We start from the raw sequence: 26549 nt of genomic DNA on the forward strand, positions 1-26549 counted from the left end.
AGTTGGAGAAAGCAAATTTAGTAAAATTAAGAAGTGTAATACAATGCAACACAGAGGGTCGGTTAACACACAGTTAACACATAGCCTGGTTGATTAACGTTCTTCCAAAGATTGCTAAATTAGAAGTAAAGTATGATAAAACACAGACACGGAAACAGCATAGGCAGACCCACAAGCAGAAAGAGACACAACACAAAGACACACCGAGCAGGAAATAGAAAGTTTGTGTCTTTGTGTTGTGTGTCTCTTTCTGCTTGTGGGTCTGCCTATGCTGTTTCCGTGTCTGTATTTCCTTGGTGTGTGTCTCGCTCGGTGTGTCTTTGTGTATCTCTCTGCATGTGTCTGCCTATGCTGCTTCCATGTCTGTGTTTTATCATTCATTCTTACCTGATGATGGTTGCTTGTGTTGCAACCGAAACGTCGTATTCTATTACTATTTGATTTTATTTTCTACGTCACTTTAACGAAAGAACCAAAGAGTAATTCCTGCAGTCACGAAAGCTTCGGATCTGTATAAACATCGCCAATAGGGAGACAAAGATGGCCGGGTGTGGTTCTGGCCACACCACCGCCTCGTGTCCCATGCAGGCCTTCATAGGTGTTCGCTACAGCACTTGCCCAAAAAAGTCTATATGATGGGAGGTCTTTGTCTCGTGTTTACGTTTGTGGGAAGCGGTGGCGCAGTGGTTAGCGCACTTCCCTATGAATTTGGTGACCCAAGTCAGATTCCCACTCACGACTAACATCGTGACAAATATCTGAACATGGTTCTGGGCCTCCCCTTGGTCGACTCAGCTTCAAATGAGTACCCGGTACATCGTGTAAATATCAATACTGAGGAGACAAAGGTGGGCGGGCATGGTGCTAGCCATCCACCCCCTCGTAGGTGCTACTCACGAACAGAACTTGCCCCAACAGTCTATTTAGGCTATAAAAAGGGGATTTTTGTGTCTTTGTGTGTGTGAGAAAAGGGTGGGTGTGTGTGGATGTACATACGGGTTTTTTTTCTGTGGTCCATAAATATTGGAGGAAGTAGCCTCTCCCTTTGAGTGGCTCACTGATGTGCCATCTGCCAAGGAGGTGCAATGGGTGTGGATGATCTTGACACGGCTGATACCAGGACTTAGAGCTGAATGGACTTGCCGATGACTGGTACCAGTGATGCCAAGATTGGCCACTATGGAGAAAGCTTGTAAAGGACGCTATTTGGTGTTTGGAGGTTTTCAACCTCCAGAAACAGTAGAGGATGGAGGAGCGATACAGCAATGAACAGAGTACCTGATGGCTCAAACAATAAAAGGTGGGACAGTGGGCAGCACATGTGGTCCATCTGACAGTTATCTTGGTCAGTCAACCCATAACCCAATAGGATTGTTTTGCGACCTGTCAGTGTGTCTTCAACACTTTACGTGGCCTGATGTGCCCCTAGCCTGGTGCAAGTGCTTTGTCACCATTACTTAGTGGCAAATGGCTACTTGCTGATAGCACTTGCCCCAACAGTCTGTTAAGACTATACAGGGGTATCTTCGTCTTTGTGTGAAAGAGATTTAAGCAGAGAATTATGAAGCAGGTCGTCTCGGGGGATGAATAATAGCCCAAGCTATGGAATTCACTGTGCCGCGCTTGGACCGCGTTCACGGTCTGCGGTAAAAACGAGGACGTAACTCACAATGTGCGCGAGCGGCATCAAAGGCAGCGTCCACGGGGGCCCCGGCACCGTTGTCCCAGCCCTGTTTCTCGCAGCAGCGGCTGCGGCCAGACGCTCGGCCCCACAGGGTTCATGCCAGCATCAGGCAGCGGCCGGGCAGAAACCCTGAGGCAGCACTGTTGGCCGCCCCTCCCATGGTGCTGCCGGGGCGAGCGGTGTGCAAAAGTCGAGCCCAGCGGTCCGTGCTTGACTGGTTGTTGGGACGGCGTCACCCGGCATGTGTGCGTGTGTGCATGTGGCATGGAGGAGATTGGACGCTTCTGTCTGCCCAGACCCCCGTGTCTGCAGTGCATGAAATCGGGACATCACTGAGCTTTGCGTAACAGCACGTGAGGGGGCATGGGATGCGAGCGCATGACCCCGAACAGCCTCCCTTATTGCATGCTTGTGTGTATACAATAAATTCTTGCTCTGCGCAAGTTCTGGATTCGCGAGTTTCACATATCCGCTAGTTATTAAATGTATACTAATTCCCTATTTGCGACCCACTGGACTCCATTATTCGCGAGTGTATGTGCCAGACCACCGACACCAGGGAGGTGCACGCAGAATTTAAGATTTGAAACTGTCTGCGAAGATTAGGCACACCCCGGCAGCTGCCTGTTTAGTCCTTAAGTCTTGCAGTAATCCCGCTCTGAACTTGCTTTTGTGCATATTTACTTTATAGGTTCTTACAGTCGACTCGTTTATGCATTTTGGTATAAACGAGTCGACTGTGAGGTCCATTAAAAAGAACAGCAATGCAATCGGGCAAAGTATTGCGGGTAGCGCTCCCCACAGTGCTAAAATGATAGCTCTTTGTTGTTATCAAACACCTGCATCTCTCGAGGAGTCATCCTCCTGAATTCCTCACCAACACCTCCATCATCATTAAATCATCATCATCATCAAAGGTAATTAACAAAACACATTTTTCTTTTTAATGTTTTATTTATTGTAGTCATTGTTATTAAGCATTCATCATTTCCCTCTTATGTTCACTCGTACCAGGAACGTAACCCTTTTTTCCCATTGAATCAAGGTTCCTGTATTTGCAAATTCTGAAAATGCAGGACTTTTAGAGGGTTTCCAATATATAGGCATGTGTGTGCGTGAGGGGAGCCGCTGTGTAGTGGTTAGTGCACTGGACTAGGAACCCGGTGACCCAAGTTGCATTCCCGTTCACGGCCAACATTAGTCACACAAGTCTAAGGCTTCCCCTAAGTTTACTCAGCCTCAAATGAGTACCTGGGGTAGTGTGTAAACATCGCCATAATGTTGCTGGCCACCCACCTCCTTGTGTGCCATGCCGGCATTCATAGATACTCACTAATATTATTTGCGCCAACAGTCTGCTGATGCTATACGGAGGATCTTTGTCTTTGGAGCGGTAGCACAGTGGTGAGTGTACTGCACTACGAACCCGGTGACCCAAGTTTGATTCCCGCTCTCGGCCAACGTTAGTAACACATATCTGAAACAGTCTAAGGCTTCCCCTAAGTTGAGTCAGCCTTAAATGATGACCCGGTGCTATGTGTAATCAAGGGGAGGCAGCGGCGGCCTGCCCTCATGCACTATGCCGGTCTCTAGGTGCTTACTAACTGCACTTACCCCAACAGTCTATGTAAGCTACATGGAGGATCTTTGTGCGTGCGTGTGTGTATCCCGCCCAGCCCGGATGGGTGCGTTCCCAGTTTGCCTGCACGTACAGGGAGGAGTTCCCCTGTGGCCTTGACCTGGCTCTGAGGGACGAGGAGGTTGAAGGAGGGGAGGGGGGAGGGGGGGAGCAGCGCCCTCCCCGGCCCTGTGGATCTGCCTCACGACGCATCCTGTGCGCCTCCGAGCCCGCGTTGTCGTCGTGCCCAGGTCAGCGCACACGACTGCCTTCGACATCCCCCCGGACATGCCCGCACGCTTCGCCACATTAACACCCCCCCCCCCCCCCCGGCGTGCGATTGTTGTGGCTGAGCGGGTGGGGTGAGCGGTGACTTCACCGTGGCCCTCACAATGACCATCGGACAAAACTGTGTTGGTGATAAGAGAAGCTCTGTGTGGATGGGATTTAATGCACTGATTCCTGGAGACAGTGAAAAAGACAGAGAGACGGAGACAGACACGGGGAGGCACAGGGAGGTTCAGGCACACACAGATATGGCAAGGGTCAGACAAAAAGCCAGACATACACCGGGAGGGACACATGTACAGAGACAGGCACACAGATACACAGAGAGGTCAGACAAATAAACACAGAGGCCGAGAGAGAAAGAAAGACACTTCTGAGGACAACTAAATGAGTTGTTCCCAACCAGTGGTCTGCAAACCAATGGTTGTCTGAAAGGCTGTGGGAGGCGGTCCACGGGTCTACTGCAGATACAATTTATTTCACAAAGCACCGTAATGTTTACTGCCTGTTGCACAGATAATTAGATTGTATTCGTGACTCATCAACACATCTGGCTATTTACTGAACCTGATTGCTGGCATTGGTTACTGTCATCCTCATCAGCTATAATCAATCCACTACTAGATGAAATCCTCCCCAATCTGCCACCGCCACGGTGCATGGTGGTCCGTGACATTTCTTTCAGGGTTGACATTGGCCCACAGGTCCAGAAAGGTTGGGAACTACTGGTATCAAAATTTGGGTTCGCTGTGAATGTTTGCAAATTACAGAGCGTGTGGATGACAATGTGTGTGCAGTGGTAACCAGCACCACGAGCCCACGGAAGTTGCTGCGCTCTGGGGCTTGTTAATTACGTGCCAAGCTCAGTGGTAGGACATGCGTGCCGTCAATGTTGCTGTTGTGTGGACAGAGCTGTCGGTGGGGCTGGCCGAGCTGCAGGCCGCATCTGTGGACCAAGGGTCAAGCAGCCGAACGCTCGTCCGTGGCAAGAGGCCGCCTCCCTCACCCAGGCGTTGCAACACAGGCTCTGAACCGCAACTCAAACATCCTCGGGGGCTCGAAGTTGAGAAACGGGCCGTGGCACCAACGTCCAGGCAGGCGCGAGGTCGGGCGAGGCAACCTACGAAGGCCAAGCTGCTCTCAGGCCAGATGAGGCTGACCAGCTTCTTCCGCATGTGAGTGCCGGCTGCTAGGGGTCTTAGCTTGGCCGTGGCCACCACCTCTGGGTCGATGTGGAAACCTGGCCTCCACGGCGTCATGAATGCTCGACGCTTCTCCAACCGTGCTCTAAATCGGAGAGGGCACTGTGCCTGCAGTGCGGTAGTCACGCGACATGCACGCAAGGCGTATAGGAGTCGGGCCTCCCTGCCTGCCGTTTGCGAGCCGCACAGCTCTGCATGGTTTTATTTTGATAAAACCCTTGGGTGCAATGTGGCCTCGCGGTGCGTTTAGGGAGCGGAGGGAGGGGCAGGGAAGGTGATCACTGCACGTGGAGTCTCCCTGAGCTCTGCCTGTGCTGGCAGCGCAGTTGTAGGGAGGGTTGATTGGAGAGAGTGCAGCCTTAAGGCCTTTGTTGGAGAGAGGGTAGTGTCAGTGCAGGTGAGAGCAGGAAGAGGGACTGAGGGATTTACAGATGGTGCAGTGAGTGTCACAACCCCTACTGCTTTGCGTCCGAGGCACTTAGCAAGAGCAGACTCAGATTTGGGGGTTATAATTGAGGATCCTAATTTAATCATCCAGATGGCTTTGCGGTAGAGCGTCTTGTGATGCCTAAGGGCTGTAAATGCAGAGTGCTGTCTCAATGCCAATATGAGCAGGACATCACTTTGACATCGTCAGGTTGGAGTCAATGTTTCATATCATGATGTGCTGATAATTTAGGGTTTTACATCGATGTTTAGAGGCTTTAATGGTTAATGTCAGGGAAAGCGACTTAGGCAGAGTTTGTGCTCGATGGGGTTAGGGCCATGGTCAGGGTCAAGTTTGAGATCCTTGGCCTGGTTAATGCTGTCTGCCTCATCTCCTTGCAGCACACACCCTGGGGGGTTAGGGGAACGGGGACTCCGGACACAATGGAAGCAATGGAGGCAACAGTGCTACCCTTTGTGAAATATTTTATTTACGTTTGATGATTGTATTTATCTTGAACTTATTTCGCACCGTACGTAGCCAACCATGTTGATCGGAGGTGTGGAGGAAGAACAACAAACTAAACACAAAAAGCAGTTCTAAAGAAATTAGTTTTCAATCTAGATTTTAAAAGTGCATAGCTCCAGTGGCTTCCTAATATCGGAAGGAAGAGCATTCTCGACGACCAGAGAAGCGCATCTGAAATCTCACGATGCAGTGACAGTCTTTGTTCGTTGGCTAGCCAAAAGCCGCTGTGAGGATGACCGGAGTACGCGTGATGGTTTATGCTCCTTGACGAGATCAGCAAGGTATTGTAGTTCATTTGTGGCAAGCGCTTTGTGTGTAATGAATGCGACCTTATAATATATTCGTTGAGCAACTGGAAGCCAATGCAGCTCGGCGAGCATTGGACAGACATGGTCAAATCTTGCAGTACCCGTCGGGACATGTGCCAAAAAATGTTGTACATACTGCAGCTTGGTAATGTTTTTGCCAGACGTCCCGTAGAGTAGTGAGTTGCAATGCTACACGCCACCATGTTGGCTATGTCATGACTCAATCGTGCTCGAATATGTTGTAGAGCCCTAATATGAAAATTGCAGGATATGACTTTTACAGGTTGTGATCGAACGACATATTTTGGTCGAGTATGGTGCCGAGGCTCTTTATACGAGTAGAAAACTGAATCCTGGAGTCTGTGACCACCACACCTGATCCTCCCACAATTTTTTACCTCAGCCCGAGTGCCAACCAACCGAACCTCCGATTTTTCTGGATTAAGCAGCATTTTATTTCGTGTAAACCACACGTGCACCGCTCGGGTTCAATCTTCGAGGTTACCGAGGCTCTCCATGTCTAACTTTGACTTCACTGCAGTGTACAATTGTGTATCATCAGCATATTGATAGAACAATGAGATGACATTGGCGATCGGAGAGATGTATGTTGAAAATAGGAAGGGTCCGAGGATGGACCCCTGTGGTACGTCAACTCGGCACGGCATAGGTGATGACTGTTCGTCACCCAGGTTGACGAACTATGATCGACCATGTATGTATAACTCAATCCACCCCAGTAATGTACCGGATACACTGAACCTTGACCTTAGCCACCCAATGAGTATCTCATGGTCGATGGTATCGAAGGCGGCTGAGAGATTGAGGCCAACCAACGCTGCAGCACACTGGTCATCCATGATCTTGTAGAGGTGATCAGTGATCTTTAGTAGAGTCGTCTCAGTGCTGTGGAACTTTTGGTACATGACTGCAACGGGTTGAATCTGCCCGTCACAGCGACGTGGGGAAGTAACCGCTTCAGACAAAGACACTCTGTGACCTTTGAAATCGTTTTAAGGTTTGAGATTGGTTGATAGTTTGCAGAGTCACGATGGCTCAAGCCAACCATCTCTGCAGCTGTCATGCAAAGATAATGAAACATGCTGTTGCTAACCTCCACAGACAACGGCGTGTATAAGCTTACATACGTTTACACACCACCGTATTTAAATATGAGACCAGCTTTCCAGACACTACTGGTGCACTCAGGGGGTGATGTTGGGGTTAGGTGGGGTCAGAGTGGGGTTAGGTGGGGTCATTTGGGTTTTTTTGGGGAGAGTTGCGGTCGGGGTGGGGTCAGAGTGGGGTCGCCAGCACCCTTTCAAGTTTCTTCATCTCCGAGACTCCACACTTGAGCCGAGTCCCGTGCCACCGAGCGCGCAGTGCCGCATCCTGCCCCCCAGGTTCCGTGAAGCGGGAGGGGCATGGAGGCCACGCAAGGTCGTGGCCGCAGTGGGCGGCGGCGCGATTGGCGTGAATCCCCGAGGAGGCCCCTGTCCGTCCCTCTTGGGGCGCGGTGCATTTAGTGCTCTTATAAAGGGTCTACAGGTGGCGGGACGCACGCCACGAGTGTGCGCCACGCGCTCAAAGTGCCATCAGTCCACACGCACAACGCACACATATTTACGTACTGTATATACAAGGAACTAACAGCTGCATATACACCCATACAATGCACCTTATAGAGACGAGCGGCCTACAGCGGTGAGCACACACGACGAGTCCACAAGGCAGTGCGGGGCCCCAGTCGGTAACACGCAGCGTGGAGGGATCGGCCAGGCCCGTGATGAGAGGAGGATGAGCCTTTCAGGGAACCTCCACCTCCCTGGAGGCTGAAGTTCAGCTCTACTTGCCTCTGTGGCCAAGGGTCAGGGTTCAATTCCCATGCGGGGCGAGCAGCACAGGGTGGTGGTGCTCATTACCGCGTCCGTATACGACAATAGTTATAGCAGTAGCGACGATAACGGCAATAACAGCAGAATTCACAGAATTCACTGAGATGGTAAAATACGGCCCGTGTCGCGTAACCGTGAAACCGCCCCTCGGCGCCCGGGGGGTTCGGCGTCCCACGGGTTCCCACTGGGCTCCACAGGGGCTCCATGGGAAGCGCGGGGTCCACAGGCCGCTCCGCTCTGGGCCCCTGGGTCCTGGGCCCCCCTGTGTACACTCAGGGTGGTGTTGGGCTCGTAGGGTCGAAAGGACGCAGCCTCGCCGCTTTCCTGAGTCTCCGCTCGGTGCGGCCCCGACCCCGACCTCGCCCACGACCCTGACCTTGACCCTGCCCTTGACCTTGCTCCTGACGCCGCTGCCAGGATTTCTTGCTCTGCCGCGTCCCGGACTCCTCCTTCCCGGGCACGGAGCCCTTGGATTTCTATGGGAGAGGAGGAGGGGAAAGAGGAAGGAAGAGGAGGAGGGGAGAGAGGAGGGGAAGAGAGGAGGAGGGGAGGGTGGAGGAGGGGAGAGTAGAGGAGGGAAGAGAGGAGCAGGGGAAAGTGGGGAGAAGTGGAGAGAGGAGTAGGGGAGAGTGGTAAAAAGAAGGGAGAGAAGAGAGGCTCAGTAATGAAATAAAATCAGTTTCCTGTTATGAAAGTTGACTGACAAATTACTTCTAAAACGGTTCATATTTAAATTAGGTTACAGAAACACGAACATTTATTTATAGTTCTGTACTAGGGCGGAGCGAAGTCACCGCTGCCCACGACACCGAGTGAGCGATCTGGTGGAGGGTCTCACCCGAATTAGGCGCTTGAGTGATGCGATTTTGATGCCCGAGTAGTCGCGCTCGAGTTTGCTGGAGTCGGCGCAGTAGGACTCCAGCAAGCGCAGCGTGCATCGACGGAAGCAGCACTCCTCCACGATACCGCGCTGCACTCTCCGGCCTCCTCCTCCGCCTCCACCCCCTCCCCCTCCGCTCTTCTGCCCGTTCTGCTTCACTGGGAACAGGCGGAGGCGGCGATGGCCGTGAGACGCTGCTCGTGGGGCCCGGGGGGTGGGGGGGGGTTACTGCGTTGGGCTTAGGGAGCCGGTTGGGGTCAGGGCTACAGTTGCAGATCTGACCCTGTCCTTTACTCTCACCCTGACCCTCATACTTGCTCTGTTGAAGCAACAGTCCCCGAGTAGCACATGGGAGTCGCCCTGGGAATATGGATCTGGGCCAGGTTGCATAAAACAGCGTGGGTTTACTTTCCAATCTAAACATTTCATGTAAAATTGATGAACATTTTTTACTGAAGTTGTTTTTATGCAAACCTGGTCATGGGTTCAAGGCTCACTTGCAAGGAAGGCACTTGATCCCAGGGAGGTGTCTCAATTCCAGGCTCGTGTAAATTAGTTGAAGCTGGATATGGGAAGGGACCACAAGGCCTCCTGTAGGGTCACTATTCCGTTGAGGCCTAAAGCATGAAGCTGTAGAAACTACCGCCATTCACGTTTCACGTTTTAATTCAAGAATCAAATATTTTTGTTTCCGGACCGATTCTGTACCATACTTGACCAGAATGCTGTTTAATCACCATGTGCAAAATAGTCAGCTCCTGCAATTTTCATATCAGGGCTCTACGACACATTCGACCACTATTGAGTCGTTACATCGCCAATACGGTGGTGTGCAGCATCGTATCGACAAGGCTAAATTATTGCAACTCACTACTCTAAGGGATGTCTGGCGAAAATATGACCAATCTGCAGCATGTACAAAATTCCTTGACACGTGTTGTACTGCAAGATCTGATCATGTCCGCCCAGTGCTCGCTGAGCTGGATTTTTCCGGTTGCCGAACGAATACATTTTAATGTTGCACTCATTACACACAAAGCGCTTGGCGAGCCATCGAACAAAGACGGTCACTGCATCGCGAGCTTTCAGATGCGCTTCTATGGCTGTTTGTAACGCTCTTCCTTCCGATATTAGGAAGTGACTGGAGCTATGCACTTTATAATCTAGATTGAAAACTAATTTTTTTAGAACTGCTTTTTCTTGTTTAGTTTGTTGTCCTTCACCTGGACCTCTAATTAGCACGGTTGGCTATGTACGATGCGAAATAAGTTCAACATACATAAATATATTGTCTTTTTCATTGGACTGACCTAAACATATATTATAACATAATTTTCTTAGCATTTTCATGTTTTTTATTTAATAATTTATCAGATACACGCATGGTGGGGAACGCAGCCAAGGGGCTCAGCGGTAGAGCGAGTGGTTCTCAATAGGAAAGTTGCGAGTCCATATCTGGGTTGGAGGTTGATTTAGCCCATCATGCTTCTGGGGGTCTATAAAATGAGTAACCCTTTTTTGGGGGAGTCCCATATAGAGACTCACCCCCGTCATAGGAATGCGGAATTTCCACCACTGACTCAGGGCTGTAATTCCTTAATGCGAATTTGAGCACTTTGACGTTTGAGTGGGACGGTCTGCTTCATGAGCTCGATGGTTTGGGACACACATGCAGACCCTTACACTCGGGAATCCCCACACACACATGGGGACCCTTGCATGCACACAGAGATTCCAGCTAGCACAGCGACCCTTTTCCAGAGGGACCCGTGCCCCAGGTACTCACAGAAGTGGAAACCCCTCGGGCCGCATACGAACTGCAGCGCGTCCACCAGCTCGGCACCGCACAGCGTCTCGGGCGCGGCGCCCACTGTGGCGCACAGGCCCAGCGACAAGGATAGCAGCAGCAGGAGGCGGGGGCTCTGTGGAACCACGGAGAGGCGGAAGCCATGGGAGACACGGGCGACCAGGGACATTAGTCTGAGAGGACAGAAAAAGGACCCTACATCACAGGGAGTTCCTTTAGTCGTTCCCTTCCCCAATAAAACCACGTGAAACCCAACATTTCCACACATCACTGTCCAATCACCAACCTCCCTTGGAGAATCCCTCGTGAAGATTTATATTTTCACGCCCCACTGAACATATATTTTTCCATGTTCTTTACAACCCAGTCCAATTTGGATTATTTAAAGTTCATTCACCTGAAACTGCTCTCCTAGGTGGTAAATTACCTCTCTTCTGACCGCTTGCCCCTCTCACTCCCAGTTCTCATTAAGCTCATTGTTGCTTTCAACACTGTTGGCCACTGCAGCCTCCTTAAGCGTCTCCATAACTATGTATGCATCTCCTAGTTCAGGACTTAATTCTCAAACTGCTCCTACACCTTCATTTAAGTGCTGTCCTTTTTGCAGCAATCTCTCTGCCCCGGTGTCCCATGAGGTTTCCCATTGGTTTTTACAATCAACTGAAACTTGGAAAATGACACCAAGCTCTACATAATGAGACACCACTGACTCTCCCCCTCAATATACATGGGGCAATCTCTTCTGCTTTTTGTGTTTAGTTTGTTGTCCTCCCGCACATCTGATTAGCAAGGTTGGCTACGTATGGTGCAAAAGACGTTCAACATACTGTACATACATCTGGGATTGGGAAAATGTGCGGTCATTATTGGTCCAGAATTCGTTTTTGCCTCACATCTCTGAAGAGTGCAGGTTCTCTAATCTCCATGTGTACAACATCTCCCACATCCATCAATTCCTTGCTCCATCTTTTGCAGACCAATATCCATGCCTTCATCGACACTTTCATTCATCTTCTGAAACGCCCTGATCTATGACCTCCACATTACCAAAAATGCCGCTGTCAGACTTCCCATCCGCACCAATAAACATGACCCATCTCCCCAATATGCCAATCCCCCTATTAGCTCCCAAATCCAGTCTCGGATCAATTTAAACATCATGCATCATCTGCAAGTTCCTGTAATCTCACTCTATTCCCCTCCATATTCAAATTTTACTTCCCTACCCTCCATGTGCTCTCCTGCCTCTCCCCTGTCATGTCACTCTACTCCCCTCCGTGCACTCTCCACTCCAAAACCCAAGGTTTTCCGTCAAAGCCACCAGTCAACCCTTGCTCAGTGGGAGGTTGCTTCTTCTCTGGCACTGCTCATATAGCGTGTGGAATTTCCCTCCTCTGGAAATGTCATTGCTGAAACCTTCAAATCCAAGACTGGGCACAGATATTCACCAATGTTGGTTGCCGTGAGCGGGAACCAACCTCGGTTGGCTGCAGTGCACTGACCACCGCACTGCCGCTCCATACACACAAGCACTCACAAGGTACGCAGATATCCACACACAGGTGTTCTTCAGACTGTCGCTCATTCCTGGGATCCGGCCCCCCTGCCATTCGCTTAGCAACACCCCCCCTCCCTCCAGGTCCCATCGCGGGTTGACGTCACCCGGCGCGATGATATCATCTCTATTTATCGCGTCTCCCATCGCGCTCCCCCCCCACCACACCCGCGGGGCCTCCCTGCCCCCCACAACGCGCGGCCCTGGATCCTTGGCTTGACCAGGAGTGAGAGAGGAGCGGAGTGAGGGAGATCTGCTGCACACTCGCACCAAGACAAAGATCCCCCGTGCTGTGAGCGTCTATTAAGGCGTACGGACGGGGAGGGGACAGCAACACGCCCGCCCGCCTTTGTCTCCCCAGTGCTGTTTGTTTTCCGGACCAGGTACTCGTTTACGGCTGAGTCGACCTAGGGGACGCCCAAAACCGGCTTAGATATTTGTTACCAATGAGTGGGAATCGAACTCGGGTTGCCGGGTTCGTATTGCAGTGTGCTAACCACTACGCCACCACTCCCCACACGCAGTTATATATATACATACACGCAAATATACACAAAGTCAAGACATTCACACGCCCTCGCGAACACAGCGATACCTACACACACAATCACATCCTTACATCACTAGCATCCTGCATCACTCATCCCATCACGCACACAGTCACCACATCACTTCCCTATCACCACATTATTTCATCATTCACACATCACACCTCATCACTTCACCTCATCACTTCACCTCATCACTTCACCTCATCAAATATTAGCCTTAACAGACTGCTGGGGCAAGTGGCGTTAGCGAGCACCTATGAAGGCCGGCACACGAGGGGGTGGATAGCCAGCAACCACGCCCGATCGTCTTTGTCTCCCGTGGCGATGTTTCCACATCGCACCAGGTACTCATTTAAGGCCAAGTTGACCTCGGGGATGCTCTGAACTGATTCAGATAATCGTCACTGGTGTTGGCCATGAGCGGGAATCGAACCCGGGTTTGTAGCGCAGCGCGCTGACTTACACCACCGCATCACTCAGCAGCACACCGCTCACTCGCTACTCAGCACACCGCTCACTCGCTATTCAGCACTCCGCTCACTCGCTATTCAGCACACCGCTCACTCGCTATTCAGCACACCGCTCACTCGCTACTCAGCACACCGCTCCCCGCATCACTCAGTACACCGCTCACTCGCTACTCAGCACACCGCTCACTCGCTACTCAGCACACCGCTCCCCGCATCACTCAGCACACCGCTCACTCGCTACTCGGCGCAGCTCGTGTGCTCATAATCCCGCCGCCGTCCGTCTTCCCGCGCCGCGAGAAAAGAGAGGAGGGAGAGAGAAGTGTGGAGAGGGTTGAGGGGAGGGAGCGGTCATCCTGCCCCATTCAAGAGGCTGTCTCCCTTCCCGCCTTCCACTCTGCCGCCTCTACTCCGGTGTAGCCTGCACCGCAAGTGCTGTGAGCGAGCACAATTCAAGGCACGGTCCACGCAGGGGTTGTTGTGGCCATCACCACGCCCGGTCGCCTTTGTCTCTCCAGTGCTGATGTTTGCGTACACCAGATCTTAATTAAATATGTGGATGAGTCGAAGCCCATGACCGGTTCAGTTTTTGTACGGTGGGGTTTGTTGCGCGGTGTGCGGGGAGCGGTGGCGAATATGTATTCGCCACCGCTCCCCGCACACAAATTCTAAAGACACACACCTCCTGAACACATGCTCCTCGAATACACACACATGGACACAAAGAACAACGATTATCTGTGTAGCCATGTAGACTGTAACCATATATAGAGTGTAGCCATGTAGACTGTTGGTGCTCGCGGTGTATAAGTAGCGGGAATCAAACTCGTATAGCCATATAAAAAACAGACTTTTTGGGCAAGTGCCGTTTGCGAGCACATATGAAGACCGGTATGGCAAACGATGCGGTGGTTGGCCAGCGCCACGCCCGGCCGCCTTTGTCTCCCAAGTGGCGATGTTTACACACCATTCCAGGTACTAATTTGATGCTGAGTCGACTTAGGGGAGGCTCAGGAACGATTAAGATATTCGTCACCGATGTTGGCCGTGAGCGGAAATCGATCTCGGGTCGCCCGGTTCGTAGCGGAGTGCGCTAGCCACTACACTACCGCTACCCCACTCACACTCAGAAGTACACTCACACAAACTCGCACGGACACTCGAATGTAAATCTTCATTGTTGGGAGGCGACCGCGCAATGTTGAGATGACTGTGACCCCGGCGACCGCACGGATCGGGGTCACAGTGACCGCTGCGATCCCATGAATCGCAGGTTTTGGGGTAGAGCAATGAGGGGAAGGGCGGTCAGGAATAGAGGCATGCGTGAGAGATGTGAGGGTGAGAGAGGGTCAGGGTGAGTGTGGAGGGTGATGAGGTCACGAGCCTCACCTGCACGGGTGCTCCGCTCCGACCCGACGCGTCCCGCACGGAACTCGTCCCGGTCTCCATGACGGCCCCGCCGCGCGACCAAGGACCCCGCAGTGCTGTGGTTAAGCCGACGGGAGGGTGCAGGGCCACCGCGGGGGTCACTGAGTTGGTGACTTAATGGATGATTGGGTGAGCGATTCAGTAGGTCACTTAATGGGATTATATATGGACTGGTGTGAGTCTGTGTCTCGAAATGTTTGTGTAAATGGGTGTTTAATCGGGGACGTAAGTGTCTGGGTGTGTGTGTCTGTCTCTGTATACTTGTATATACGTTTCTGTAACCTTCTTTCTCTCTCGGTGTTTTTGTCTTTCTGCCTAGGTCGTGTCTGTGTATGTTTCACTCAGTGTGTCGGCCTAGATATGTTGTCTCGGTGTGTGTGTTTGAGTGTCAGTTATATCGGCACAGCGCACATCACACTGAGTGACCGCCACCCACGTGCCCCCCAGACTTTTATACTCCGACCCCGCCCCCCTCCCCTCCTCCCCCCGCTCCCCGCCGCAATGCGCATGCGCCCATCACGACCCACGCCTCCCCCCGTGCCCATTGTCTGGGCTGGGGTATGGGGGGAGGGGGAGTAAGGGGAATGGGGGGGGGGGATTAAGATGGGAGATTGGGGGAGTTGCAGGGGAGATGTAGATGGGGGAAATGGGGGGAGATGGAGAGGAGACGAAGGAAGATGGGATTCAAGATTGAGGGAGATGGAGGGAAAGTTGGGGGAGATAGAAAGAGATGGGAGGTGGGGAAGATGCAGAAATATGGTGATGGAGAAAGATGGAAGAACAATTATTATATTTGGGAGATAAGGGAGATGGGGAATACCGATGAAGATGTGGAGATGGAAGAGATTGAGAGAGATAAGATGGGGTGATGAAGAAAGATGAAGATATAGGGGAGATGGGGGGGAGTGGCCCGCGTGTCTGGACTTGACCTTGGTCGTCGCACAATGGACACGGACCCCACCACCACCCCACCCCCGCTCATTCTCTCGTTTATTCATCCGCGTGATTCATTCACTCACCCAGGCCGGAGTCGCGGTGAGGAGTGATGAGTGGAGAGTGACGAATGGGGCCACGGAGGGGCGCGGGGTCGGACTCAACTGCCGCCGGGCAATATAAATGTGTGCATGCGTACAAAAGCACAAAACCCCCGTGTAGCCTACAACAGACTTGGTGGGTCAACTGTCTTTTTTGCGAACACTTGTTAAAATCGTGAACCGAGCACGAGAGGGGTTGGTGTAATCAATACGACACCCGACCGCCGCTGTCTTCCCAGTGCTGATGCGTACGCACCGTTCCAGGTACTCATTTAAAAACTGAGGTGACCGACTGGAGATACAATACCGGTTCAGGGTATCCGCCACTGTTGGTCACGCTCGGGAATATAACTCAGGTGGCCGGGTTCGTCGCACAAACACACTCTAGCGAAGGTGTATGTGGATTGCCAAGGTACCTGACAAAACTTGTATACAATGTGGACGCATATTGTCTATACAATACACGTATATATCGTGGACGCAATGGCGTCTACGGCTGTAGATTTGACGATTCAAATGACGGTGATTTCCTATTGGCGATGGTGGTGGCTGTGTCTACCAGTGCGCCAATGCAGGGCGGATTATTACATCACAGGATCGTGAGATGTGGCAGCGTCTTGGGGGTTGAAGCCCTTCATCCAGCAGAGGATTGACCACGGCTGCTATGAATATAATGATGGCGATGGTGGAGTCTTGGGGAGACCTTTCGTCCAGCAGTGGATTGACCATGGTTGATCTTTCGTATGGCTGATGTAGATGCAGTGCAGTCACTACAATTTCACATTTAGGAAACCAACCCAGACAACCGCGTCAGGAGCAGCGGAGTACATCGCTGTAATGTCTGCTTCGTATTTGCGGATCGGGAATTGCGTCGTTACGTTGTACGGTCTGTTCTGGATGACCACAGTCGGACAATGGAGGGTTTTTAATTTTCCATTTGTGCGTCAGGTATCTGCATCTGCCAAGGTTTGTGCGGATACAATGATGCATGTAGAACTTCTTTTGCACCGGACATAATCAACCGTGCTCATCGGAGGTGCGCATTCCTTTCAACTAGCATTGGGAAATGAACGACACTCTAGCAGTCTAGGACGTGTTGTTTTTTGTCAGATGTCTGTGAAAACAAAAGGAAGCAGCGAGTTGTAACACATTTGAATGACTGGATCCCGTCTCCCTCCTGGGTCCTTCCACTCGGCCAACGCACTGAACTCTCTTGCACCACGGGTTGCACCCCTTCGGGCCCGTGGAGCGCTGCGCCACCTGGTGGCCGCGCTCTGGTAATCGGGGACCGGTGGAGCGGGGATACACGGAGCCAAGTGTCACCTCTCAACATACAGAACCGTTCCTCGAGTACGGCGAATCGGGGCGATCGCCCGAGCCCCGCGCTTTGGGGAGCCCAGCCCTGGACGTCACCGTGTGCGATGTAAGACTTCCGGTTTAGTTTGAAGGCGTCGGGGGGGGGGGCACTGTGATTTGTAACACACACACTTGTGTAACCACTCGCACACACAAACACGTATAACCATGTTCACAATAGACTATGGTCTACCCATTTATACTGTTGCGTGTTGTCTGGCATTTTCACGACACCAAATGCTGTCTGGTGCAGGTAAAGTAGACACTGTGCTGCTGGGCATTTATTGTTCCATTTCACCTCGCTGCCCCTGGGGCTTCATGCACATTAAGAGCATGCCGCTAAGGTGGCATATATTATACTGTCGTTGGAGCAAGTGGAATTTACTTAAGCTCATAACCAGATGAAGGGGGTGGCACAAATGTCTTCGATAGTCAATGCTGAGCGGGAGAGACACCAGATTGTTTACCGACATCCCCAGAGCAATAAAGGAGTCACCGCCAAGTCCACAGTGCCAGACTCGGGGTAAACATCGATAAAGCTGCGGCGTTACCACTGCTGGCAGAAGGGCCCTCACAACAGCGACCTTCGGGGGTGTTTGGTCACCGCCTCTTTAGGGACACTACAAAAGTAGACTGCGATCGAGCTGGAAAATCTGGCAGAATGAAGCGATAGCACGGTATGGTTGTATCAGTTGGAGTGGTCGTGATGACCTCTTGATCCTAACCATTGCAAGAATTTTTGTTCGAATAAGTATAGAATTGCATTGACTGTTCTAACATCAAGGAGGTAGAGGTGCAGCCCTGCAATTGCTTGCGCACACCAAGGGGATGGCATATTTGTTGCTATATTTGAAAAAAAATATACATTACATTTTTCGGCAATAAAGTAAAAAACGTTTTTAGAAACGTTTTTAGTATATCCTCAATTGTCAGCAACATATTAAATAATGGCTTTAACATGTCCATAATTTAGGATATGTTGAATGTGTTAAATACTTTGCTGAAAAGCAAACAGCAACGAATAGCATGCGATATTTAGTTGCACGTGGTCTCTGCCCACCAAACCAGAGGAATGCATCCCACACACTATGAAACCAGAATGGACCATACAGTTGGCTACGTTGGGTGTGAAAGAAGTTCAACATACTTAAAATTGTTTCATATACAGCAATACCTGGTTTATTTCGGGGATGCCTTCCTGAAATGTGCGACGAATATCGAAACGACAAATTAATGTTTCCAAATCACCAAAATCAGGTACATAAACAATATATTGTACTCTACAGTATATTTCTTTATGCACGATACAAAGTAGTTTGTGTACAGGGGTAGGTGGAGGTAACGGATACGAGAATGGACGGATGCTGTAAGCACCGTGTGGGTTGAGGCGACGCAAATCAGGTCGTGGTATTCATCAAGTGACGACGTATTTGCAAAAAGGACGTAAAAAGGAGAGACATAAATTAGGGTATTACTGTGCAGCAAACCCCTCTGGCGGGTTTAGTTATCGCAGTTTTGCAGATTCGCGCAAAAATTATTTAGGTACAGTTCGTCGTTCATGCCCGTGGCTCGACCATTCGCGATTGACCGCGAGATTTCTGTAAGCATCGTAACTGCATTGCTCGCAACGATGCTGCCGCATAAGAACACACGCTCCATCTTTTCGACATCTTGTCTTCCAAGCGGCCCATCGCGGGTTCCAGGTAACATGGTGTTCCCAGCCTTCAGTAAGGAGGCAGTCAGGTTCAGCCGCCCGTGATACGCGTAGAGTTTTGTACACGACATAAATTGTATTCTATACATTTACTGTACTAATTATATTTAAGACTATAAAATCTTTCTTTTAAATAAAAATACGTTCTCTTTAATGTTTTTGTTGATATAGGGGAACATAAAACAAAATGAGTGGGTGTCGTATTACGAACCATGAACCAAACCCTAGTTTTCCCATTTGAGTTTGTGGATCACGGATTGTGCCTACCTTTAAAAACGTCACCCCCACAATGGGTGATTTTCTGTACATTATTGTCGATTCAATAGGCACAAGCAGTAGCAACTCGACAACATTGAAATGCAGCATACTTAGAGGTGATTGATAATATAATAGAACATGTTCGAAACCTCTGGATTTGATTTTCTCATGTGGATAATGAAAGATACATTAAAAAGTTATTGGGCAGCAAATAGCATGCCATATACAGCAGGGGGGCCCAAAAGTCAGGACACAGGGTATATTTCCGTTAACAAATCACAATTTCTGTTAACCAATCACGTGGAATCTAACCGGGGACATTTGGATTGCAAGTTCAGTGCGCACCATTCCATCGCATTGGCTTCCGGTTGCTGAACGAATTACATAAGGTCGCACTCATTACAAAGCGCTTGCCACAAATGAACCACAATACCTTGCTGATCTCGTCAAGGAGCATAAACCATCACACTAACTCCGGTCATCCTCTCAGCGGCTTTTGGCTAGCCATTGAACAAAGACTGTCACTGCATCGCGTGCTTTCAGATGCACTTCTGTGGCCATCTGAAACGCTCTTCCGTTATTAGGAAGCCACTGGAGCTATGCACTTTTAAATTTAGATTGAAATCTAATTTCACACTACCCACGCATTCACACAATCCACTGAAACCTGCTTAGATTGCTAGATCTAATGGAATCTGGTGGTGTATTCCGGGTGATATGATCGTAGGTAGATGAGAGTCAGCATTGGTTCAGAAGATGTATCACCTCGCTTTCTCCACTTTGCATGCAAACTAACAATGACTCTCCATATGGGAGATAACAAAATAATAAGTTATTAAAGCAAAGCTCCCTGGGGTTCATTCAGTAGCTTGTTAGATCACTAGCAGATTGAGGGGCGAGGGTGGGGGAGGATAGGGATTAGTGCAGTCGAGATGAAGTCAGGGCCTCCTCGACAGCCTCTTGTTTCTCCCTCAGGGCGAACCGCAGCAATGCCAGGCGGTCACGTCGCTCCGCGTCGTCGTGGTGACCGGCCGGCGAGGTGGCCATCTCTTTGGGGGGGGGATCCGGGGCTGAACCGGCCTCCCCACCAGACTCCCCCACATCCCCCTCCCAGGAAACCTCGTTTGTCCAATCCATGCCGTTGCACGCACCATTATCTCCGGAGGAGAAAATTACGTCATCGTTGCTGCCACTGCCACACGGCGACCCTTCGCTAGCCTCGCACGTCTCTTGGCTGGCACCGTCACCATGGCTGCGTGGCCACGGTGGCAGCGTCCCGAGGGAAGCCACGTCGACCAACGGCACCAAGCGCTGCTTGCGATACGGTTGGTGCTGCAGGGACGGGAGTGCCGCGCCTCGCGGGGAGCGTCTCTGCAGTCGTGTTGAACGGCGCTCAGCAACCTGGAGGCAAATACGAACACGCGGTTCCACTTGCACCAGAGGATGAACCACATGGATATACAACTCAACCACTCTCTCCAGATCCTAACCGCTCCCTCTACTACCCAACCACTCCATCCAGATCTAAATCACAGCCTTTGCAGACTGTACGAGAAAGTGCTGTTAGCGAGCACCTATGAAGGTCGACCACGGCACACGAGGGGGTGGGTGCTTAGCACCACAAACAGCCGCCCTTGTCTCCTGAGTGGCGTTCTTTACACCCTGCACCAGGTAATCAGTTGAGGCCGAGTTGACCTAGGGGAGGCCCAAGACGTGTTCGGATAATTGCCACTGGTGTTGACCATGAGCTGGAATTGAACCCAGGTTACCGGGTTTATTGTGCAGCACGCTAACTATTACACTACCGCTCTCCACTCAAGATCTAAACCACTCCCTCCACAACCCAACCACTCCCTCCATATCTCAGCTGCTCCCTCAAGATTTCCACTACTCCCTCCAAACCCGACCACTTCTTGCAGATTCACCGCTTGGGGTTGTGGTCGATGCCAGGCCTGGTGGGGGGTGAGGCGAGGATGCATCGGGGTGTTGGGAACACACGGGACCGACGAGGCGCACAGGGAACCGCGTGACCCGGATCTCCCATGCAGCACGGGTAGGAGGTACACGCGCACGTCTGTGGCGATGCCTGCACGTGCCAGCAGGGCTCGCTCAGCGGCGCCGGGTGTCTGCAATTGCGAGGCCGGAACCAGCACGACGCCCTCCGGTGGAGGCTTAATCACGCGGGGCACCTAAAACCACCACACAACAAAGATCCCCCCTATAGCAGGGCAGATTCATGGGGAAGATGCTGTTAGCAAGCCCCTATGAAGGCCAAAAATGGCATCTGGGGGGTGGTGTGGCTTGCACCGGCCGCCTTTGTCTCCCCATTGCTGATGTTCACTGCTGATGTTTTTACAATTTCTATACATTGCACCAGGCACTCTTTTGAAGCAGTCAACCTGGAGGAGCACCAGGACCAGTTCAAATCATTGTCACTATGTATGCATGTTGAAGTTATTTTGCACTGTACGTAGCCAACCGTACTAATCAGAAGTGTGGGATGTTGGTCACTGATGGTTACGAGTGGGAATCGAACAAATATGGTCACCATATTTGTAGCACAGCATGAAAACCACTGCACTACTGCTCCCCACACAAACAAGTGGCAGCGATACCACGGCACTTATGCCAGACAGTAGTGCACATTGAGGCCATGTCAAATGTTGTAAACTCTGACAGGTCACGGGATAGGCCCAGGTGTTATGGGTTGTATGGCCGAGATAGTTTGTTGAAGGATGCACCGCCCGAGTTCCCCACGATGCCACTCACACATAGCCAAACAAGCACTGTAAACATACATACACTGTAAACACACACGCCCCACACAAATTGCCACTCCAAGCCACTCGCATGGGTAAACAGCCCTTGCTTCTTGGACCAGTGGTTCAACGATATTTCTCTGCTGAAGTTCCACAGCAACATTACCTTGTGGTCTGTGAGCAACCACCTGTCCGGCGGTATGAGCAACATTTGCTCCTCACACGGAACCTCCACCTCCTCCCCACCGGCACCGCTTGCACGGCACGCTCCCATCAAAGGCGCCGTCTTCACCTTGTCCGCCGGTAAATCTCGCGAACCTCGCGAGCCTCGGACCCTGGAACCATGAACAAGAACCCTAGCAGAGTTCCCATGCTCGTGCCAAACTCCCACACCAGCAGAGTTGCAGAGCCGTCCAGCGCCGAGATCGATATCACCGAGTCGCTCCGAGGTCTCGCTCGCCTCTGGTGCGGCATCATCGCCGCCTGCGGCGATGATGGAAGAAAAGTCAGCCATTGCACGCCGCCCATGAGTGACGGTGTCTCCACTCACGCCTCTCCTCTCGGTCAGCATGACGCAGGCCCAGTTATCGCACACGATGAGGGTGCCTAGCCCCTTGGTGCTCGCCGCTGGAGAGGGCCCGGGGTTTGGAACCCTTGTGACTGTGACCTCCCGCAATGCGGTGGCAGTAATGTCGCACGCTGGGATGGCGCCACCGCCGGAGCGAGGCAATGGAGGCCGCGCGGGAGCATTTTTGTCGGCACCGCGATGCACAACGGCCACAGGAATCTTCACATCGTTGTCGTCGGCGATGCCTGCAGACGTAACCATGGTGGAACTCGCCACGGCCTTGATACTGTAACTTCCCAAGGAGGCCACCGTAGGCGCAGCCACCGAGTGGCCAGCGGTGCAGGCAGCAGGGGTGGCACTGTAGGGGAGCGGTGGCACTGTGCCACCCTCACTGCCCGGCCGATCTGCAGGGGCAGTTTGCCGCGAGGCTTTCAACCATGCCAGCACAGAGGTCGCCGAAGAGTGCAGGTGTTGGCGTGAGCATGAGTCTTCCGCTTGGGCCATGTCGATAAAATCACCGGTGCTCAAAGATCGAGTATGCACAAGCCCATCCGTACCATTGGGGTGAACGGCGGTGGCGGCACCACGATAGCCGACAACAACGATGGGGCTTATGAGGGTGACGGTGCTGCTGGACCCTGAGGGGGGGCGAGCAACCGTCCTCGTTATCGCCATCTTTATCTTGGGGGGTAATGAGCTGAGAGGCATGCACGTTACCTGCGCCTCTGGGGCGATGTGCAGCACCTGTCCCGTTGGCAGCACCGAGTTGATGGCGACCAAGCTCCCGAAGCCATTGACCTTGTGACGTACCAGCACGTAGTGCACGCACAGTTTCCCTGTGGGACCCTCGCTGGGTGCCGCTCGGGACTTCAGAGACGCCATGAATGTCGGCCGGGGGTGCTGCTGCATGTGGTGTTGGAGCCGTTACTGGCAGCGCAGAGCCACAGACCGGGACTCGGTGTCATCACGGGTCACGGTCAGCGAGCGTCGGCGACTGATGAGCTCAACCGCCTCTTTGGGTGCCAGTGGCTCCTGCCGCCGTCGCAGGTGGTGCAGTTTGGGCCGTGATCCCTGATGAAATCAACAAAAGCATACGGAGTTATCGGCAAGGTGACACCACGATGCCCACCCCATTCCGTGTGCGTCAGAAATGAGATATTCGTGGCTTGTGCGCTTACCATACAAATAAGCAGCTACGTAGAATCTCTGGTATACCGTGCAGAGACTTTAGCTGTGGGATTTATGACTCAGGCGTCGGTGAAAGAGAGACGCTTATTTTAAACGTTCCCCTCACCTGTTTTTTTAGACAAAGGGTACCGATTGACGGTGCTGCCACAATGAGTCACACATTGACTCAGACTGCATCGTTTTAGCTAAGAAATGATGCAACAGGGTCTGGGATCCCCCCTTAATACTCTGGCGGTACACTCACACCGCATTTCTCCACGCCCCAAACAAAAGCCCCAGTATTAGGGGAGACACGAACATTCCTGCTGGTGCAGAGCCGCTTGCTTTGTTTATGAAACACGCACTGCGTGGCACCTGCGAGGAGTTAACTCTGGACCTCCCGATTGTTCCGCGGTCGCCGCGCAGATTTGTCCGATACCAAGAAGAAAGCAGCAAACACTTTGTCTCAGATCACCGCCTCGTCAGGCATTGCCAAAGGCATTATCAACGTAACAAGTGACCTTCTTTCAAAGAATCCGACGGTAGATAAACCCGTCCTCTGCCATTTCTGGGATATGAATTGCCGTCATTGTCTCACGTTTGCATTGTTCACTTGCCCGTATATAACGGACCGGACCTCACACCAGGCCCACATTGTGATGATCAATCAAAGGCAACAGAGGCATCACGCACAGCTACACTGTTTTCCCCGTCCTTTTTTTAGGCATCACATATTTTTTACTTACGATTGTTTACCCAGCAAAGCCTCACCGAGACTCAATACTTTTTCAAGAGCATCCTGCCAAGTATTAAGGAGCAATGTTGTGATGTGAAATGCCAATTGAGTAATTTGCAGGAAATCAGGAATGTCATGTTTTGGCCAATACCTGCTGCACTATGTTTATTTATTTATTTTAGCTATGCGAGGAAACCGGAGAATCTGGAAGAATCTGATTCAGAACGGGGGGAGAACGTACAAACGCTGCACTGAAAGGTGACCCAGTCGGGAATGGAACCCAGAACGTCTTGCTTTTGAGGCACAAGGGTTAGCACTGCGCCACACTTTCGCATCGTACATTTGTGGTGGAAAATGTCAGTCGTTAAATCTTCAATCTTTTGTGCCGTCTTGCTTTGAAGGGCCACTGACTTTTAGTCATCCTCATCATCAGCTATGATCAATCCACTGCTGGATGAAGCTCCCCTCCCCCCAAGACGCCACCGCTGCCGCCACCTATCCCGATCTTACGATGCTACCAATCCATCCAGCTTCTTGCATACAACCTACCCAAATCAGTTGCCCACTGCTTGTTGGCAAAAGGCTATGTTATTATGAAAGTGGTTTCTGTGTGCGCCTATGTGACCATGCGCCACTGCCAGGCGGTGCACACGAACCCGGAAGCTGGGGTCGGGTTCAGGAGCTGCCACCCGCCGGGTCCCATGCGTGTCTCACCGTTCGTGGGCCGAGCCGCTCGGGGCTTTCCTCCTCCTCGCCACTGCAGTCCACGGGTCTCCTCTATTTTCCGGTCCCCGCTCCAGCAACCTCTCGTTCCTCACCCCGCCGTCCCCCTGTTCCCCTCGTCCCCCGGCACCTCACAGGGTTATACCTAATAATATTAAAACCTCCGATCTCTGATCGTCTTCGCGGAAACACGGACGACCCGCTAGTTCCGCGTCTCCCCGCCCCGCAGCGTGACGTCACACTCCAGCGGATACGGAGTTACGTCAAATTCAAACGAATATGAAGTGACGTCATCCTACATTTTGTTAACACAAGTCATAATTGCAGCGAACATCTCTCAACATTTTAGACTCCATCAATGGAGCATTTAATATGACAATGTAATCCGCACAATCCGTTAAATCAACGTGTCACTAATTCATCATAGTGATGACCCCCATAAACGTACTATTAACCAATGAACGCCTAACCTGAAAAACTGAGATTTAAACATTTATTTACGAAGACAAATCACATTAACATAATTAAGGGAAATCTTATTTTCAACAACTGCTCAAGAGATTCATCATATCACACCAATCTAACTTGCCAATAAAAACGAACCCGCAATCACCTATAATTATTCATACTCTATGGTTCTATTCGGTAAAGTCACGTAGGTAAAAAATAAAACAACAAAAATCACGACGTTTCGGCCACAACATAAGTGGCCTTCATCAGGTGAAGGGACCAAACTGTCCAGCGGACAGCGTTGGAGTGAAGAAAGCCAAGCGCTGGTCGCCTCCTTTTAAGCTGTGAGGGGGTAAACAGCAAACGCCTTGACAAAGGAAATTAGCATAAAACGTACTACTGACAAGCTTGGAATTAGCATAAGGTGATAATACACCACCTTGGAAGTTTGGAGTGCCACTACTAGAATAAATAAACTGTACCATTAAAAATTGGTTTAATGTTTGGTTCGATTTAGAACATCTTTAGAACATCAACGTCTAACTAAAACTGCAGATGTTCAGAATATTATATTGAAATTCTCTTATAATTATAAAATATTAAAAGTAATTATAACTATAAAAATACTTGAAACTTTGTAGTAGAACGAAGCAAAATGGAGAGTACAATTATAACAATCACATTCATTCCACAGAATCACCTTTGGATTGCACATACCAGCATAGATAGAATGAAAAATACGAGGTATCTATGCTGGTATGTGCAATCCAAAGGTTGAACACGAAATTTAACACTCTTCTGAAATTCGTGGTCCGCCAGGAAGTGTCTAACTGTGTTGTTGGCCTGACTGGATGTGCTTCACATAATGTTTTTTCAGGTTTGTTGAATTCTCGTCTCTCATCTTTTTGTTGTATTTACCTCCGTGATTTGTTCTTGACACATGATGAAGATCGCTTGCGTTGTGATCGAAACGTCGTGATTGTTTTTTGTTTTAATATAATTTTATTGTATTTCTACATACGTGACTTTACCGAAAAAAACAATGAGTGTGAAGGTCTTCTTTGGTTCTTTCGGTGAAGGGACGAGACTGTCTGGTAGGACAGCGCTGGAGTGAAAAAGCCACGTTCACATCACGACCTTTAAGCT

At 50.9% G+C, this 26549-nt stretch overlaps 3 protein-coding genes across 6 annotated transcripts in view; 1 reads left to right on the forward strand and 2 right to left on the reverse strand.

Annotated features, from left to right (window-relative positions):
* Positions 1 to 10128, forward strand: part of PARPBP (PARP1 binding protein) — a 30238-nt gene extending 20110 nt beyond the window's left edge. Inside the window, exons 10-11 of the mRNA XM_032949384.2 lie at positions 3361 to 3553; positions 4501 to 10128. Coding sequence (XP_032805275.1) covers positions 3361 to 3553; positions 4501 to 4769 — 462 coding nt within the window. The 3' untranslated portion in view covers positions 4770 to 10128. The remainder of the gene's footprint in view (positions 1 to 3360; positions 3554 to 4500) is intronic.
* Positions 5688 to 15086, reverse strand: IGF1 (insulin like growth factor 1). Of its 2 annotated transcripts, XM_032949386.2 has the most exons (4): positions 14600 to 15086; positions 10617 to 10752; positions 8789 to 8988; positions 5688 to 8426 (listed from the first exon to the last, which is right to left on the reverse strand). In XM_032949386.2, exons 1-4 carry the CDS (start codon positions 14657 to 14659, stop codon positions 8223 to 8225), a joined length of 600 nt encoding a protein of 199 aa, XP_032805277.1. In that variant the 5' UTR covers positions 14660 to 15086; the 3' UTR covers positions 5688 to 8222. The 2 variants fall into 2 exon arrangements, with proteins under 2 accessions (XP_032805277.1, XP_032805276.1); XM_032949385.2 differs by lacking the exon at positions 14600 to 15086 and having other exon boundaries at positions 10617 to 10905.
* A 3095-nt stretch (positions 15087 to 18181) lies between these two features.
* On the reverse strand, positions 18182 to 25188 carry LOC116940079 (uncharacterized). Of its 3 annotated transcripts, none has more exons than XM_032949387.2 (4): positions 24945 to 25188; positions 21926 to 23398; positions 20926 to 21189; positions 18182 to 20401 (listed from the first exon to the last, which is right to left on the reverse strand). In XM_032949387.2, exons 2-4 carry the CDS (start codon positions 23234 to 23236, stop codon positions 19919 to 19921), a joined length of 2058 nt encoding a protein of 685 aa, XP_032805278.2. In that variant the 5' UTR covers positions 23237 to 23398; positions 24945 to 25188; the 3' UTR covers positions 18182 to 19918. The 3 variants fall into 3 exon arrangements, with proteins under 3 accessions (XP_032805278.2, XP_032805280.2, XP_032805281.2); XM_032949389.2 differs by having other exon boundaries at positions 24887 to 25188; XM_032949390.2 differs by lacking the exon at positions 20926 to 21189.
* Between the last annotated feature and the right edge of the window lie 1361 nt (positions 25189 to 26549).

Source organism: Petromyzon marinus, chromosome 7 (assembly GCF_048934315.1).
Source record: "Petromyzon marinus isolate PM22_M1 ecotype Great Lakes invasive population chromosome 7, UKy_Petmar_22M1.pri1.0, whole genome shotgun sequence".
Taxonomy (NCBI): Eukaryota; Metazoa; Chordata; class Hyperoartia; order Petromyzontiformes; family Petromyzontidae; genus Petromyzon; species Petromyzon marinus.